The 19779-nt window shown below is 43.1% G+C and overlaps 1 protein-coding gene across 1 annotated transcript in view; it reads right to left on the bottom strand.

The window, feature by feature from the left end:
• The window catches only part of LOC107111962 (monocarboxylate transporter 2-like), a 56062-nt gene extending 40968 nt beyond the window's left edge, over nucleotides 1–15094 (bottom strand). Inside the window, exons 1-2 of the mRNA XM_015413009.1 lie at nucleotides 15019–15094; nucleotides 9567–9826 (exon numbers count right to left, since the gene is read on the bottom strand). Coding sequence (XP_015268495.1) covers nucleotides 9567–9783 — 217 coding nt within the window. The 5' untranslated portion in view covers nucleotides 9784–9826; nucleotides 15019–15094. The remainder of the gene's footprint in view (nucleotides 1–9566; nucleotides 9827–15018) is intronic.
• Nucleotides 15095–19779: the final 4685 nt, after the last annotated feature.

The following is a 19779-nucleotide window of genomic DNA, read 5'->3' as shown; positions in this document are numbered from 1 at the left end:
CCAAGGACTTGGTTTGGGTGCTCCTGCTTCTTGAGATTAGATGGTTTGCAAACCAGGAGAGGACCTTCTCAGTCATGGCACCAAAACTCTGGAACTTTCTCCCCAGCAAATCTCACCTGTCCCCTTCTGTTGCCATTTTCCTCCAGTGGGTGAAGGTGTTTTTATTTTTTCAGGTGTTCCTTCAGTGATCCCTTCCTTACTTTTGTTTTTTATAGTGTGTTTTTGTTTGGTTTTAATGGTTTTTAAGATGTGTTTTTATTATGTCTATTTTAAACTGCTAGCCACCTTGTTGGCCCTGATCAAGTCAGAAAGTAGGGGTATGAATTCTGTGAACAAATACATTTAAATTTTTCCTGGCATGACTGTCCAGAATTACAGGAATACTCTCAATATTTTATTAAAATTACAACCACGCCCATCCTGATTTTCCGATACAAAATTAAAATAATTTTTGAAGGGCACACTCCAAGTCTGGACTGAAGAGGCTGATCTGAGAAGAGATTGTTTTTGGTTCTTTACAGCTCTCTGTCTCTCTTTTTTTGTCATCAAGTTACAGGCAATTTACGGCAGGGTTTTCAAGGCAAGAGACAAATATAGGTGGTTTGTCATTGCCTGCCTTTGCATAACAATCCTGGATTTCCTTGATGGTCTTCCATACAAACTGTAACCAGAGCTGACCTTGCTTAGCTTTCCAGATCTGACAAGATCGGACTAGCCTGGGCTACCCAGATCAGGGCTTTATAGCTCTTATGATGCTACAATTTTATATGGTTTATGCTACGTAAGAAAGGGCACTTGAGAGCAATTCACTTGAAGACTCGCAACAATAACCTGCCTTGCTCCTTCTATATCTTAATATGCATCTAGCCTACATTTGACCTTTACCTTCCACATTGATAGTATATGGGAACTGATGTTGCCACTGCCTAGTTTAGTACTATCATGCTAGAAACTGTGTCCATTTGAAGAGGGCCTGGTTTCACACAGTCTACCATAATTGTACCCCATCTTACTCCAAGGAACTCTGGGTAGGGTTGCCAGGTCTGGGTTGGAAAATACCTGGAGACTTTGGGGGCAGATACAAGAGAGAGCGGAGTTTGGGGAGGGGAGGGGCCTCAGCATGGTACACCCTTCAAAGCAGCCATTTTCTCCAGGGGAGCTGATTTATGTCAGCTGGAGATCAGTTGTAAGACAGGAGATCTCCAGGCCCCAACTAGAAGCTGGCAACCCTAACTCTGGGCAATGCACATGGAGTTCCATTCCCTTATTTTGTCCTCACAATCCTGTCGGGTAGGCTAGGCTAAGGTGGAGTGACAGAGTCAAGTAAGCTTCATGGTCTCATGGAAACCTGAACACAAGTTTCCCAGACCTAGCTTGATATGCTAATCACTATGCCACACTTGAAACATAAAGAAATATCATGAATCTCCTTTCTTTCTGTGAGATAGTGATCTGTTTACCGAGATACATAACTAAAATGATAATCCATTATTTTTCAATGGACAAAGAAATCTATTAGGATAAATACCCACAAGAAAAAAAGTAAGGGCAAAGGAAGTCCCATTGATTTCAATCAGAGAACGACATTAACTTTCTCTTGTTGAAATCAGTGGGACATTCATGTGCGTTATTTTGGCTATACCAAACCCTTAGTTTTTTATGTTACCGCCCCCCAAACCCTGAGCCTTCAACTCCAAACAAAAATGCCTGTTATCAGTTCTACGAAACTAGCTAGACAATAAACTTTGCTATAGCATGAAAAACATTGAATTTTAAACCAGTAGAACAATTCCCCAACCTTTTTGGGGAAATTAAATTGAAGCATTCATTAAACGCAACAAATACTCACATTTTGCAAGCATTAATTGCTTCAATATGTTGCTTCACCTTGAACGTCAGTGGAACTTGGAATGGGTCTTTAAACGCTAAACTGGATCCTAAGGCCTTTCTTTTGATGGGCTGAAGAATGAGACATATTATTTTTAATGCTTTATTTATGCCTTAGTTAGAATGGGCTTTCTGTACCTGCCACTGTAATTTATAGTAGTAGCTGAATAATAAAACATAGCTGTAAAGTTTTGGATGAAAATGTTCAAGGTCAATTGTCAACTTTTCAGCTTCCTGTGTGCAGTAGAGCAACCTATGGATCACTGTTTGAGCAGATGCTCTTCTGCTGAGAGACTGCAAACTCTGGAACAGGATGCTTGGTTCAAAAAATAATGGCAAAGGGATACTGAGAACTACACTTTCTCCCTGCTTCAAAGAACTTCAAAGGATAAATAATAAATGACAGGGATAAACATTCCCAGACTCAAAAGGGAGAAGTCATACAGGGAACCTCTATAAGCTTTGTTCAGAAGGCAGATCAGACTACCACATCTTTTTATGAAGATTGTTTCAGAGTGCAGCCATGTTGGTCTAAGGTAGAAGGGCAAGATTCAAATCCAGTAGCACTTTAGAGACCAACAAGATTTTTGGAGTATAAACTTTGACTCTCGCAACCTTATACCCTGAAAAAAAATGTTGGTCTTTAAGGTGCTACCGGACTCGAATCTTGCACGTCTCTTTTGTTGCCATAACCGAAGGAGAAATATGACTAAGCACAACCTCCGTTTCCTATAACTGTGTTTCTTATTGTTTTTTAACAATAAGAAACTTTTTAAAAAACCTTTTTTTAAAAAAACGCTTCAAAAACATTTTGAATTAATAAGTCTTGAATGAACAAATAATATTCTAAGGCTGGCAGATTTATGCAGTTACTTAGGAGTAAGCCCCACTGAACTCAGATAATTCCGAGTAAGCACATGTGAGATCATTCTATATACTTTTGTTGTTTTTTATACTGAGAAACATCACATGAAAATGTAAAAAACAAGCATTTTAAATACAGTCAAAAACCAGGACTTTTATTGTATTTTGCTCTGCAAATCTAGTGGCCTTGGATAGGATGCATGCACATTCTCATCACATACATTATTCATCAAGTTGAAAACTGTAATTAAATCTTTACATGCAATCCTGGATTATTTAGAGGATCTCCCAGCCTTGGACATATACAGGATTGCACCATTTAGAAAGTGATGCAATAAATTATATTCAGGCAATCTGACATCACACCAAAAACCCGTAATCTGAAGATCAGAAAACTCATAGTATAATCCTATGCAGAGTTACTCCAACTTAAATCCAGTTTTATTTCAACAGGCTTAGTACTTCTTGCTTTATATTGCGCTGTCAACTCTGTGATACGGACAATTACTGCAAAAATTGAACCTTTTCATATATTTCCTTAATTTGTATACTCTGTTTTAGTTAGGCAACCTGGTTTGGTTTTCATGTTTGGATTTTAAAAAAAAATGCAGACTAAGAAAGAAGCACAATCACACAACAGTAGAGGCATGGGGCAAATGCAACGGGAGGCATGAAGAAGAACGGAAAAATACATTGGCTTGAAAAGTTTTACTCTGTTAGTTTGCTACAAATTGTTAGTTTGTTACAAATCTCTTCTACTTTCTTCAGATTTTAATTACAATGCGACACATTTTTGTCATTTTCTTTGTAACCATGAAGACTAGAAACATCGCCTTTAAGACAGAAGGGGGAGGAAGCTGAAGGAACATGATAAACAGACACAGTACAGTCTTAAGCAAAGCTGGTCTAAACCCATTAAAATCGCTGCTTAGGGCTGCTCCGTGAAACTTCCTTCCTGCAAAAGTAACATTAATTTTTAGTTTGTGATTAGCCCCATGATTTCAATGGAGTTATACATGTGATGAAAATTAAATGGAATATTAAGCCAAGTTTTCACATTAAGGCCGCAATCCAAAGAACATTTTCCTGGGAGTATCGCTCAATGGGACTCACCTGGAAGTAGACCTACTTAGGCTTGCTCCCTTAAACACTTATGTATATATAAATAATAATGTTGTGGCTTTGCATTTTTATTTATATGCCAATGGGAAATGCATTTACCAGTTATCAGATATCTCCTTCTCTCTTTAAATTATGTCCAGTTAAAGATATGTCACATTATACGGTGTTCAGAAAAGACACATGACTAAATGGTAGGAGATGGAACCTGTTCAACTTTTCATTAGTGTTGCAATAAGCTAAAGAGTGCAAACAGCAAAATCATTGTTTACTTAGAACAAAGCTTTTGATCCATCCCTTTGAGTACAAATAACTGACTGGTTTCTTTGTTAATTTATTACAGCCAAATGTACTAAGATCTTGGATCACAATCCATATTGGGATGGTGCAATTGCTCCACATCTGCAGTGGGTAAATGAATATTTGTATTTCCCTGTTAAAAAAAGGGGGCCAAGCCTTTGAAAATGTTTTCATGCCCAATTTTCAAGCAGTTGAATTTTCACTGTGAAAGTTACCATTTGGGGGAGAGAAGAAAACATCTGAGAAAAATCCCTACCTTCTCTTTCATGCATTTTTTGTACTTCCATTCACAGCTGCTGTTTCCCCAGATCTGTTGTTGCTGCTGCTGCTGCTGCTGCGAGGGGACGGGGTACTTCCTAAATGTCTATGTCTTTCTCTGCACTGCATTCTTATCATGGGATGCACATCAGCCCATCTGCCTTGGCAATAAGATGTGTTCTGTCTCCCCATACCTCCTCCCATTCATTAAAAATTGTCAAAAATGTGTTGGACAAAAAACTTTCCTTCCCCATTTCTGTCTGAGGTTGCAAGGTGAAGTAAAATCACTTGGGGTGGCAGCTAAGTTACACAGTTAGAAGAGACAACTGATTTTGTTACTGGAAAAAGTATGTTGTGCAGCGGACATTTTTTCTTGGAAGAATTCATCCGGAAGAACATTAATATGCTCCTCACAAGCCGTGTTCTCTGCGTACCCCCCACCCCCAGAGGTGAGGAGGATGGAAGTCAGAGACAGGAAGAACTATGTTTTTATCTACCCTAAGCTCTTGAAGGAAGGCAGGATAAAAAATGTACAAAATAAGTAAATAAAATACGTGGTAGAACTACGTAATGTATCTTACTAGTGTTCGTGCCCTCTTCCGCGACCGATTTCTTGTTTCTCAAACAGCTACAGCATTTATACATCAGGCAAGCACTTCTTCAAAGATGTGAAAGACAAGGTAACCACAGAAATAAGAATCAGAAAATTGTCGCAAGGTTATCTCCACACACACTCACACACTATGTAATCTGCCTTGAGCCCAAGTGAGAAACGCAGACTATAAATGATGTAAATAGATAAAAATAATAATTAATAAATAGCAGCATGTGCTATTTGCAATGGAAGGTGACATTCTCTTTTTTGTGGCATTCATAACTCATCAGAAAATAAAGCCAGCCATCTGAAAATTGGCCATCAACTTCAGGATGATGATGGGGTTGCAGTGCCAGAGATTGGGAGTGGCCAGGAGAAGTGGGATTCATCCCGAAACATCCTAGCCTAGAGGAGCTCTTGCTGGGTGAGCCTGGGCCAATCACACTCTCACAGCCTAACCTGCCTCACATGGTTGCTGTTGTAATGATAAAATGGAGGAGAGGAGAATGCTGTAAACTGCCTTGGGTCCACATTGTGGAGAAAGGCGGGGTACAACTGAATTGAATCTATAAATATAAATGCAAAGTGTCTGCCTTGATTCGCAAAACCCTTTCTTTGCACATAGTCAACTTTATATATAGCACTCAAGAGTTGGACATGGGGGAAAAAACTATTTATTTAAACTCTGCATGGTACTACAATAAAGTGTAATATATAACAAAGCCGTATTACCTGTTACAACCCAGTGAACTCTGACCCTGGGAGAGAAGGGGAGGGGAAGAAGGGCCTCAGGGAAGAAGGGCTGGAGTTGGTCTGGTACAGGTCAAAATACCCTGACTCCAGTGAAGAATGGGGGGGGGGGAAGTAAGGGTACAGTCAGAGTTCCCAATCTTCAGGTGGGGCCTGCATTTCTCCCAGAAGAAAAAACTAATCTCTACCAACTACAGAGATCTCCCCTGGAGAAAATGGCAACTTTTGAGGGAGAACTCCATGGCACCACATCTCTGCTGAGCTCCCTCCCAAAACTCCACCTTCCCCAGCCCCCCTACCAAATCTCCAGGAATTTCCCAACACAGAGCTGGCAACCCTAGGTACTGCCCTAAGAAAGGCAGCTGTATAGCTGTAGGGCAGAGGGAAGAGAAAGGCGGGTCTGTATAGGTAGATAAGGACCAGACAGGAGGACTGACAGCCATCTGTAGCTCACTTAGGCTGCCAAGTCCCCCTGGGGGGCGGATTTCCCCCGCTCTGGAGGCCCGATTTCCGCCGCTGCGGAATTGGGCCTCGGGGGAAACCCCACCCCGGCGTGCACGTCAGCCGGATGTGACGTGATGACGCCGGGCACGCTGGGAGCGGGGCCACAGCCATTTGAGGGGGGAACTCTATGTTTGAGGGGGGAAACTCTATGTTTGAGGGGGGAAACTCTATGTTTGAGGGGAAAACTCTGTTTTCCCCTCAAATGGCTGTGGCCCCACCCCCGGCGTGCCTGGCGTCATCACGTCACATCCAGCTGACGTGCATGCGGCGCACGCGCTCGGGACGCCGATCGGGAGCCACCCGCCGCAAGGTAAAACAGACTTGGCAACCCTAAGCTCACTGTGGAGAGGAAAGGATTCCTTTGCTGCTGAGCTCTCCTTGGGAGAAAGGCTCTCCTCAAGTGTCAGTTAAGGAAGGCAGAGATTGGGAGTGGCCAAGAGAAGGGGATTCATTGATTGGAGAGTGGCCCCTTGGCCTGGGGCCTTTACACTACCATAACTAATTATTTTGCCTTTTTTATTTCCATAAATAATAGCTATTTGCTAATTCATATTTTTAATTTAGTTATTTACTCATCGTTATAATCTTTCACTACATACGTGTAGACGTAAAATGGTTGGATAAAATCTTAAATATTCTAATATGTTGTTAAACTGAACTGTCATGTTACATTCTATACCAATACTATTTAATGTTTGAACTAATACCCTGATACTGTATGAAGTTAAACTCCGGTATTCTAATTTATTCACTTTATGGAACAGCTATTTTTTGTCAAACAAAATATATTGAAAATGATTATCACTGTAGGAAAAAAATAGGGCCAAACACTACTTTGGGGGCTAGCCCACGGAGCCACTATAAAACAGCACTGCAAGTGTAGCGAGCTACAGGGCTGGTTAGCAGATAGCCACTGGCGGGAGGGTGGGGGTATAGGGTAGCCAGACCCAGGCTGGGAGACTCCTGGAGATTTGGGGATAGAGCCTGGGGAAAACAGGGACCTCAGTGGGGAACAATGCCATAGAGTCCACCCTCCAAAGCATCCATTTTCTCCAGGGTAAATGATCTAAATAGTCTGGAGATGAGCTGTAATTCCGGGGGATCCCCAGGTCCCATCTGGAGGCTGGCATCCCTACAGCCAGGGCAGGCCCCTACTAGAGAACAGGAAAAGGACTGAGTGCATGCATGACCCTCCATGCCCACCTAACATGTGTTGCCCGGCCCCTGTGACAGGAAAGAAATCATTCATGGACACAGAAGTTCTGCCTTACCTGGGCTTTGAACTCTCATTAGACCAACATAAGGAATCCTTATTTAAAGGGGCAGATTCAAGTCACTGCTTTATGGACTTTAAACTACATATTTCTGCTTTATATGCTCCACACACATGCAATAGCCTTATGCCTACATAGTTATATTATCCTGGATTTCTGCTTTTAACCCAAATTGCTGCAGAGTGTTATAACAATCTCTTTAATCAAACATGTGCTGGTATAATCAAACATTAACTCCATAGTCGCAAATGAACCAGTAGCCCGTTGCTTTACCAAGGTCTCTTAAATCAATCAAATGACATAGCTAAAACTAAAGTGGATTTTAAGGATCTTGGGCTTCATAATGAATGTGTTTAAGCATACCCATATCTGTAAGAATGTACCTGCATACATCTTGCAGTTTTTCTATTGCAAAAAAACCAAGTAGCCTATCGTGAAAGACTAAAAGAGTCCTCAAAAATAATAAATGCTCCAGTACACCAAAAGCGAGCAGGGAAATGTACTGAAACAGATGCATGTTGGGTAGACTGTAATCGGTTTCACAATCTTGCAATGGGACACTAGCATACATAGTGTTGCATAAAAGTTTAATACAGCATTCTGGTGAATGTAATGTAACCCTGGAAAACTAAAATCTTGCTCCGTGCAACTCTGGACATTTGAACTGTGCTGCAACCAATGCAAAACAGATACATGTGCTTAACTTGCACACCAGAGATCCAGAGATCTTGTGGATATTGTGCTGGGATGCAAACTAAGCACATACAGCTGCTTTACACAGGTTGTACAACGGTTTAAATGAGACGCCCAAGTCCATGCAAAGTTACACAGGCCAGCTCTTTTCCTGTGCGTGACATTTAAATCAGGCTTTATTCTGTATGATATAAGCAGTATCTATACAAAAGACTCATAGACACATCCTGCGCTCCACAAAGGGATACACAAAGTCATCTGGTGGTAAGATTCAAGTGACAATGATTCTGTGAATGGATCTGATATGCACTGGGATCTCTCTCATCATGACATGTTAAGCCAACTCAGCTTTTTAGATTGCTAAAAGCAGGTTGCAGAGGACCACCCTCAATCTGGATCTCACTATTAAGTGACTGCAGAAACCACCTTAGAGAAGTCCAGAAAAGGATTGTTGATGCTATTAGTCATTCCAGGGACATTTCATCATTTGTCATTTGAAAAGCGACTGCCATTTCTACAAATTCCGCAAGTGAAATCCCAGATTCTAGAAATAAGAATTATTCAGTCTTGCAAGCATGCAGTTTGAATGCTTTAACACCACTCTCAGTATTTTCAAGGGCTGGCCTCATTGTTAATTCATATGGAGCTTTGTTTGTGCAAAAAGCTTTACAAATGATCATCTCCATCATCCTCATGATGGCTCTGTTATCATTCTCATTTTCCACATTGAGAACAAACACTGGAACATATTTTGTCCTAGATTGAAGCATTATACTGTCCCAAGGGAGCACACAAACTCCTGATACATGTTATCAATGACACATACCAGTTATTTATAAATTGAGGATTTACCCCAAAAGTAAACATTTTATTTTATTTATATAAACATGCATGTATGCAGTGAGACGTGGTAAAAGCATTCTAGGAGTACCACTGAAACCTTTGCTTCCCCTAATTATATAAAACCAGTCTTCCGTACCTACTGCCTTGACTTTTCTTATTGCTGTTTAGCATTCTGTACAGTCCACTAGTTAGCTATCCTACCAGCATAGTTCCAACAACAAAACAAATCTCTGAATCATGACTATCCAAGGGCATCTTTCACAACCTTAAAAGATACATTTGAATAATATTTACTTGTGTGATTAACTGGCTTTTGTATTCAAACCCTGACCCTAAGCATATTTACATCAAAGTAAGCTCTGACTCTTTCAATAGCATATTCTTATAAAAATGTGTTTAGGATTGTAACCTTAATAGGGAGATACATGCAGTACACTCCTAATAGAAAGTGCAACAAAGCAGAGTTTTGTTTTACTTACCTCCACCATAGGTAGTAGCCAACATAATTGAAGAAACCCATGCAATCTCACCGTACGATGTGTCAAAGAAATCCTGGATTTCTTTGTAAAATATTGCTATACCTTTAGGGAAAGCATATGAAAATCCAATGGATACGAATGCTCCAAATACCACTGCCCATCCCCATCCACCATCTGGAGGGGTATAATTTATTCTTGTGACTGCTGTAGGAGGCATGTCAGGGCAAAATTAAGTCCCCGAAAGGATATCTCTGGAAACCCTGAAAGACAAAGTGTACACCCGAAATCAGGTTGTATCACATTCACACAGGAAGTTCAGTCAGAGTCTTTCACACACATTATTCTTCCTTTTCCTTTTTTTAATTCATTTCTCTACTCAGCAGTAAGATTTTTAAACTCCTGACGCTTTTGCAATAGACATAATAGATATTTCTAGCAATCATAAAATCATTTTGTTGTAAACATGTCTAGTTTATTTCAGTGGACTCAAAAACCGGGATCCTAACATTAACATGCCTTTGTATACTACATTCAGGATAGACATGGTCAAATAAGGGGAGGGCTGTGGCTCAGTTACAGAGCATCTGCTTGGCATGCAGAAAGTTCCAGGTTCAATCCCTGGCATCTCCAGTTTAAAGAACCTGGCAGTAGATGATGTGAAAGACCTCAGCCTGAGATCCTGGAGAGCTGCTGCCAGTCTCGAGTAGACAATGCTGAATTTGATGGACTGATTCAGTATAAGGTAGCTTCATGTACTCATGTGTTCAAATATGGTCATCTCAAAGAAGCCTTATAGTTACATAAGGCTTATATTACACTCTGTGTAATTCTCATGACCTATTATATTATTAAAATACCTTGCCAACATCTGAGAATATTTGGGGAATGAACCCCATAATGACGGCAAACCAATGACCTATGCAATATATGAACTCTTTATCTAGATGCTGAAATTTGTCATATGAGCAAATCTTTAAAATGCAACCCTCAGGAAAATCAGCAGCAAAACTCAGGCAGAGTTGCCAGCCTTCTAGTGGTGCCTGGAGATTTCCAGAAGTGGCCAAAAAATGGATGTTCCACCCCCGACACAGCCATTTCATAGTCAGTTTTGCTCCCCCCACCTTCTAAATGGGGGGGGGAGCAAAACTTATCACTGAAAAGGCTTGCAAGCCTTTTCAGTGATCAGTTTCCCCCCTCCTCCCCGATTAGAAGCGGGGAGGAGTGAAACTGGCCTTGAAATGGCTGGCAGCCATTTGAGTGGTCTTTTTCGCTACCCTAGGGAGAAGCAAAAGGGACCACGCAAAAGGCAGCATTGGGGGTGGCACTTTAGGCTTTTCGGGGCAGGGGCCCCTACTCCCCCCCAAAAAAAATCTCCAGCAATTCCCCAGACCAGAATTGGCAACCATATTAATCTAATACACATCCAGATTGTTTTTTGTGTACCTCATATTAAACTTTGCGTTAATATAACATACAGAAACCAGTTCTAAATTTCTGATGGTAGTTTAGTAGCTGATAGCTTAGTAGTTGGTAGTTGGTTTAATTAACTTCAATGGTGGTTATAACTTAAGTTAAGACCCAAAGGCCACATAACTCCCAGTTCTGTGTCTCTAGGCAACTGCTCTTGAACAAAGGTGACTGACTACACATATAAATGAGACAGCAATTCAATTCAATCCATCTACTTTTCCCAAGGGTTTCTTCCACTTTGGATTGATGTTTTTTCATACCCTCATCTAAAGAGTCATGCAAATTTCACCAGAAGGTCACATGTATTGCAAATTTTACTACAAATAATCACTTTCTAGCAAGAGAATAATATGTTTTGCAATAAATAAATGTGAGACTCATCTGACATGCCAATTTTTGTTTTTGTTTTACCGTCAAATTGCAGTCCTTACAGTGACCTCCATGAGGTCTTCAAGGCAAGAGACATTTAGAAGTGGTTTGCCATTGCCTGCCTCTGCATATCAATCCAGGTATTCCTTGGTGGTCTCCAATCCAACTAGTGACCACGGCTGACCTTGCTGAGCTTCCAAGATCACACCAAGCCCTCTCAGGAAAAAACTTTGACTTTAGAGGACTTGTACGTGTTCTAGCATTGTCATTATTTGGTGAGAAAATAAATATGGTTCCCACACACAAATGCACTCACACCTCATACCCCAAAGAATGCAGATTTGTTTAGAATTATTGCACAAAAGCATCAATTATGGAAAACATATGCAAAATGTGTGAGTCCCGTCCAGGGCCGGGTCGCTCAGTAGGCAAACTACACTTTCATCTAGAGCGCAGGGCCATCATGGGGGCGTCGGGCCAGGGGCCTGCATGCCCTCCCTCCCTTCCTTGCTGCACGGGAGAGTCCTCCTGCTCAGCACCAGGGCTGGTGGGGGCAAGAGGAGGCCAGCCCTCCTCGCCCCTCCTGCCACCGCCGCTCTCCCAAGAGGCGCAGGCAGCACACTAGTTCCTCTTTGCTGCAACCGCCCAGCTCGGTGTCGCTCAGCTCGGCCACAGGCACCAGCGGTGCCGGCGGAGGGGCCTCCAGGCTTGGCGTGGCTCCACCTGGCTGTGCGGCCTCGCGGGCCTTGCGGGCCGGGAACATCGCTGGGGCGCATGGAGGGAGGCTCCCCCATGGCATGCGCTCACCTCCAGCCAGGGCGCAGCAGTGGCAGCAGCATCTCAATCTCACCTCTCTCCCTGCAGCTGCAGCAGGACATCCTGCTGGGCTTTCCCTTTCCTCCTGCCTCGGGATAGCAGGACTGGCGGTGGCACGGAGCGAAGCAAGTGCGCCGGCCGTTGCAAATGCACGGGTTAAACAGTTTGGAGATTTCCCAGAGATCTGTGGGAGGTGGTGGGGAGGGGAGGGAGCTCCGCGGGGCAGAACGTCCCCCATTCCCACCCTCCCCAAGCGGCCCCTTTCTTCTGGAAAGCGGTCGTGATTCAGGGAGGTCTCCAGGCCCCGGCTGGAGGTTGGCACCAGTGCAGGGCCCCTCCCTCCACACCCCACCCTCCCAGCCTTGAAAATTGGTGGGCGCACTGGGGGGGGGTGCCAGAAGGGATCCTCGCCTAGGGTACAAAATAAGCTGGGGCCGGCCCCGGGGCCGTCTGTTGTCTGTAACCGACAAATACATTTAATAGTGTATGGAATGCACGGGAAACATGTATACAACCATGTTATGCCATGCTTCAAAACAAACTGCTTTTAACCACCAGGAAAACTATTCTGAATGGCCCAAAGTATGATTTGCTTGTGCTTTTTTCTCCCCCTTTATGTAAAACTACTAAACTGTGGGGAAGTGGGTGGCTATCTTTAACATTATATTCATGCTACATAAAAGGAAAAACATACGCACCTACAGCAAACCTGATGCACAGGTTTCTTTTCTGTAACATATAGAATGCACACAGAGCATCAGCATGTGCATCTGTAAGCTCATACAAGCATGCTAGTCTACAGTACAGAAGTTGCAGAACACTTGTGCCATAGATAGCAAAATATTATATGGAGCAGAACCCACAACTGATACAAAATTCTGAACACAAGCTTAAAAAAAAAAAGCTCCTTGCATGGAATGCATATTCATGGTACACAGGAGAAAACAGATATACAAATGACACAAAGAGATACACAGAAGCTGAATGCACACCTATAGCAAGAAGGGCATATATGTACAACACTCCTTCCTATTTCTAATGAAGTGTACATTTGAAGTCAGGGTTTTAAAAACTTTTTAAAACTTTTAAGTCAGTTATAAAAGTATGGGGTGCCTTTCAGGGGTGGAAAGTAAAAACACGATGTAGATAACAGATCTTTTAAAAGGAACTGACAGTCTTACACAGCCCAACTCAGACTGGAACAATAAAGAAGAGAAGAAGTTTAACCCTTCCATCCCCACATATTTTCAGTAACTGGAACCAGCTCAACTGTTATGTCATGAATCATTTAAAAAGGAAAAAGGCAGATTCTCTACTTTTTCTTAATTTAAAGGGCTATATAAAAGCATCAGGTGAGAAGATTTAAAAATGCCTCTCCACACCTCTATCAGGGAAGACCTGACTGCAAACCTCCCAGCCTCTCACACATGTATAATACAAACTACATGTCCCGAGTACATTGATTGTAATCCTGTGCAGAACTGCACCCTTCTAAATTTGCTGAAATCCATGTAATTTGTTAGTTGCCTGAACCCTTCTTGTTTAACATATTTGGTAACTGAAGATGTTAGAATACCAAAACTCAGTCAATTAAAAAAGCAGTTTTTAGAGGACTGTAGAACATTTAAAAAAAAAAGATATGAGTAACAAAAAAAAGAAAGTTTCTCAAGTTGTGGTTAAAACCCCAAAATTCTTTGGCATACTTGGCAACGGATACCATTGCAATGTTTCTTTCTTATGACACTATTGCAAAACAAGCAAATATTGACAAATGTTGACACAAAGGCCGTATGCAGAGCAGATTTTCCACACGGGGAATATAGAGTGCAGAAAAAGGGAACATTGAAAGTTGCAAAGCTGTTCAGATAGAGATGATAGATAGACAGACAGACAGACAGACAGACACATACAAATACATACACACAATAAATGCATATACTACACAGGAATTTTGCATATACAGCATGTATGCACTACATAACATATGCACCAGACAGACATACTACACAGCAAATCATAAATATAGACACAAAAGTATTATGACAGTACACAAAACATAAAACGAACATATAAAACATGACAGAAAGCAAACGCACTCATGTTGTACCATTTACAAAACAGATTTCTTTGTGCAGCACTCATGGCACCTATTGCTCAGCAAGCTCATATTTCTGTGCAATAAAGACAGCATTCAGCACGCTGGCCTACACAGACTATTTAGTTGTTTCTGTACAAGATTTTCCAGCCCAGATGACGGTAAACAGTTGATGTGCAAAGAAATAATGAGAACAGGTGTATTACATTAACAACACAATAAAAATGCTACTTTCCTTTGCACAGATAAATGCTAACTCGGCAACTGTCACAACCAACGCTGGGGGAGGGAGGTCAGGAGCCAAAAGTGTACAAGGAAGGGGCCATGAAGAACTCCCTTGAAAGGGAGTTCCAGAGGAATGGCACTACCACTAAGAAAGCCCTGTTGTGTACTATTTCAAATGTTACGGAACAATTTTTTAAAAAGAAATAGAATATGCTACAGGGCTTTCCTTGGTACTCGACCATCAGCAGAAAGTACGCAGGCTCCAGGTCCTTTGTCATACCTATAACCAACAGAACATAGATCCCTGGATACATACCCTCCAGAGTTTCACAGAGCCTCGTTTTATGTGCACGAACTGGACACCGAGGGAGACAAAGTAGGACGCCGCCCGAAGGCCGAATCCCTCCCTGTCAAGCAATCCGTTCTTTGAAAGGTCAGCTTCTAAATAGACGTTACTTTACAATCGGAAAAGTGTACCTTTCACCGCAACTGTCATACGTCCGGAGAGCCGGCCGCCAAAAGCAACTCACTGCTGAAGTGCCTACACACCGAACTTCCCAGTTCTCAAGATCTCACTCCCCCCACCCACCCACCGGCCACGTGTCTCCTAGACCAAGACGTACGGATTTGTCAGACGGCGCGCGTGCACACACCACTCCCGCTGCACACGTGTCCGGACTCCCCTTCCCCCGCGCGCGGCTTGTTCCCGCCGTCCCAGCTGCCGCCGCGCTGTTTTATTTGCGGCCAGTTGCTGAGGAGGCGGCACCGGTGAGGCACCTACTGGGAGCGCCTGGCACTCCTGCTCGGGACCGCTGGCGGGCATGCAGCCGGGACAATAGCAGGTTCCTCTGGACTTCGGAGCGCAGGGAAGAAGGGGCCGGGGCAGGAAAGCGTGAGATTCGTTGGGCGCCCCTCGACCTGGCCGCCCGGTGGGGGAGACTTTCCTCCTTCGGCCCCGCCTCTTTCTGGGTCGCTTGGGGAGGGGGGGAGGGAACCCCGTGGAATGGCACCGCTGGGAGTCTGTCCTCTGTCGTGAAGGTCACATGTGGGCGGGGTGTGTGTGCCTGGGCTGGGTAAACTTTAGAAAAGTGGAGTTGCTGTTTGGGGGGGGGGGAGGGATAGCGCCTCTTTGTAAACCCAAGCCCAGACTAGGATTGCCAACCTCCGGGGGCGGGTTGGAGAGCTCCTGGAATCACAGCTGACCTCCAGACAACAAGACCAGTTCTCCCTGGAGAAGATAGCTGCGTTGGAGGGGGGACTCGATGGCACGAGACGCCACTGAGGCCACTGCTGTCCCCAAACCCCGCCCTTCCCGGGACCCATCCCCAGAATCTCCAGGAATTTCCCAACCTGGAGCAGGCAACCCTAGCCTTGACCCTTTCTCCAGTGCACCATAAGCATGCCGATGCTTTACTCTTGGATAGGTTTGTTTCATATGAAATAGGAAAAACTGAGGGGACAGCTCATGTATTATTTGATGCAGATAGTTCCAGGTGGCCAGCCCTGTCGGCCTGACGCAGTAGGACACATTTAGGGTCCAGTGGCACCTTTAAGACCAACAAAGGTTTATTCAAGCCAAGGTATGAGCTTTCGTGTGTATACACACTTTTTCAGTGCATCTGGCCTTGCTACAATGTTCATTTATTCAGTTGTTTAGTTATACCTCACTTTTCCCCTGGTTGGGACTCAAAGTGGCTTACAGCAGCTCACAACCACCAGGAACCTGAGAAGTAGGCTAGGCTGAGAGTGAGAGAGAGTGACTGGCCCATGGTCACCCAAGTGAGCTGTCCTAACTGCAGGGGGGGGGGATTTGAACCTGGATCTCCCAGATCCTAGCCTGCCATTCTGAACATTACAGTGCGTGTCACTGGCTATACCTCTCACTGTTATATTCAGCAGGAAGCCCCAGACCATTAGCCTAAAGATCATAGCCTGAAACATCTAAATTTTTAATCTCCCCCTCCCACTCTTTTTAAAAATCTTTTAAACTTGCAAAATCTAAAGCTTGCACCCTGTGTTGTGGAATTTTGGGTACTCTGTGATTTTGTTCCAGCCAATTTTGCCTCTCAAGACTTGAACCGGTATAATACACAAAGTTTAGTACCAGTTGTACTTGAGGGCTGAACCGTGGGTCTTTGCTGGCCATGTAGATTAGCTGAGCATCCTCTTCAAAATGTTGGAACCTGGCTGTTTGAGAGCCACTGTTTGATGTGTCATTTCACAGAGAGGATTTTTAAAAAAAGAAAATTATAACAGTGCCCTCAAGTCACAACGAACATATGACAATCTCTCATGGGGTTTCAAAGCAAGAGATAAGCAGAGGTAGTTTCCTATTGGTGGTTACCCATCCATGTCCTAACCATGGCTGACCCGGCTTAGCTTCCAGAGACTAACAAGCTTGGACTGGTGTGGGCTACTCAGCCTTCCTTGACCATTGTGTTTCTCAAATACAAGGGGTGGAATCAAAGTATCTTCCAAGGAGCCTTCCTCTGATTAGTGGCTTTTCCTCCAACAAAGAAAAATATGGTAAAAGTTTGGACAAACGAATAACATACTAGCTGGTTAGCAGCTGTGTTTATTAAATAAAATACCTACCAGGGGCCTTAAGTATATTTCTGAAACAATATGCATGCCTCAAAACTTTATTTCAGAGGTTATTTGTACCACATTATTTCTAAGCATATATTTTACAATGTTATAGATCTGTATTCATTTAAAGGTAAGTCACATTGAACAAAAGTGGGGTTCTTTTTTTTGAGTGAACATGCATAAAATCAGACTACTCATTTGTCAACCATCAATATATGTCAGGATTAGTGCATTCAAATGTGTCAGCAACCCACCGAACGACTTGCACCATGATCCTAACAACAATTACTTTGAAGAAAAACCAACTGATTGCAATCAAGATTTAAGAAGAGGAGGAGGAAGAGGATGGATTTATACCCTAACCCTCACTACCCAAAGGAGTCTCAGAGCAGCTTACAAACTCCTTTCCCTTCCCCTCCCCACAACAGACACCCTGTGAGGTAGGTGGGGCTGAGAGAGCTCTGACAAAAACTGCTCTTTTTCAAGAACAGCTGTGCCAGAACTATGGCTTGCCCAAGGTCATCCAGCAGGTGCAACGAGGAATCAAACCCAGTTCTCCCAGAATAGAGACCGCACACTTAATCACTACACCAGACTTGCTAAACTCTGGCTTAGGGGAGTGGCCATTGCTCAGTACAAGGCTTTACATTCAGATGGGCTCAGGTTGAATTCTTGAAAGTTCCAGTTTAAGGCTTCAGACAGGAGGTAATCTGAAAGGCCCTGGAGAGCCACTGCCAGTGGTGGGTGGAATCAACAGTGGTTGAAGGGACAGGTCAGGGAAAATGGCTACCATATGGATGGGAAAATCCAGATCTGAGTAAGGGAGAGAGCTCGTTAAGAAAATGATACCATAAAATCCACTTCCAATGCTGCCATATTCTCTACAGGAACTGGTCTGTGTAGTCTGGAGATGCAATTCCAGGAGAGCTCCAGGCCCCACCTGGAGGTTGGTAACATCATCTGAGAAATCAATTTCACTTGTTTGCCAGACCAGATTTCTATACCACCCTTCTCCAGTTAGGTCAGGATGGCATACATGAGATCATCACAGTTAATTCTCAGAACAGCCTGAGGCACAGTGACTTCTGTGGCTAAGCAAAGATTTGAACTTTAAGAGTGTGGGATAGAGAGACTTCATTATAATTGCACACTGACTTTCTAATAGAAAAGCCATCAAGGTATAACTATCCTTTACTTTCATTCTCAGAAGCAGAGTAAGATTATTTAATTATCTCTTACATTTTTATCCCACCCTTCTGCCAAAATGCTCAGGGCAGAATACCTGACTATCTGCTCCTTCATTTTATTGTCACAACAACTCTGCGGTGTAGGTTAGAGCAAGAGTTGGAGAGCGGTCCCCACATAAGAGAGTAAGTTCAGAAGAGCCCACTGCAATACACCTGCTGGTATTACCAGACCATTGATTTTCACAACTTTTATAGGCTGCATGTATACAGTTTCAGTAATGGAAATCACAGCACAAGTGGAAAAAAAAAATTTCTTCTTAACAGCCAATAATCCCCCTACTTCATACAGTTTTCCCTTTCATGTGTGAACTCTTCAAATCCTTTCAACCTCACTGCAGAACCTCCAGTTTGTGAGCAGTCTCTGCATAATGAAGAAAGATGCTTGTTTGTCTGAGAAGGGATAAAAGTCCCACCCAGGCTCCGTGGCCCTTCTAGTGAGAAATAACTGTCCATCAAAGTTCCTTCCTCAGTCTCAGTTGGGAGGTGACCACTGGCCCAGCCACTATAAATTCCATCATCAAGGAAATTCAGGGGACATTTCTAGAGTTCCACAAGAGTACCCAGTGCTGCTTGTGGGATGTTTTGCCCTTGTAGGAACATAGGGGGAGCTTAACCGGCATGATCTCTGGAGATGTAAGTCTGATTACAACTAGGGAATACAGATTTAAGACTTTCATTATCCCTTGTCTGATATCCTCCTTTTTTATGCCTCCCTTCACTCAACCCACCATCCCACAGCCTCATCTGCTTGTGCTTGTGGTCTACAACACTCACAGCGGCTGACATTGTTATGATCACACCTCCCCCCACAAGCCCTTTACATTGCATTTCTTGTTTTAGTAAAGATACTCTTTAAGCTCCAGCCGGATTCTGCTTTGGTGGATTGTTATGCCTCTGACTTACTAACTTCTTCTCCATACGCTGAGGGGATGCATTGCTAAAAAGGAGAGGGTGATTTACCAAACGGCACATCCCAGTAAATCGCTCCTATATCCCTTTCACTTGATTGACTGCAGCTGTAGTTGTCTCCACCATGTTTGAGTAAACAGACGAAGGAAGGAGGTTAAACTCAAGGGGACTGTGGCGCCACCTTGGTCAGAGAACTTTTCTCCCCCACTTAATGCTTAGTAAACAGTTTGAACCTAAAATATAAAAACTAAGTTATTTGTGATGCACCAGCAGCTTGTTGGGGGCTTGGGGGTTGCTTATTTAACTGAACTGGATGGAAATCAGCATAATCCATCTTTACAGACATTATATTACACCCACCCACCCACACATATATGCTTCTTTTAAACTAAAAGGCAGAACCGTTATGTATTATGAGGAAGCAATCCAACTGGCACTGCAATCATAAACAGTTCCAGTCTTCTAAATCTGTTGACATCAGTGGGCTTTGAAA

Source organism: Gekko japonicus, unplaced genomic scaffold, assembly GCF_001447785.1.
Source record: "Gekko japonicus isolate JY-2015 unplaced genomic scaffold, Gekko_japonicus_V1.1 scaffold2420, whole genome shotgun sequence".
NCBI classification, from domain to species: domain Eukaryota; kingdom Metazoa; phylum Chordata; class Lepidosauria; order Squamata; family Gekkonidae; genus Gekko; species Gekko japonicus.
The sequence above is the reverse complement of the archived record's forward strand: the minus strand, read 5'-3'. Positions and strand labels throughout refer to the sequence as shown.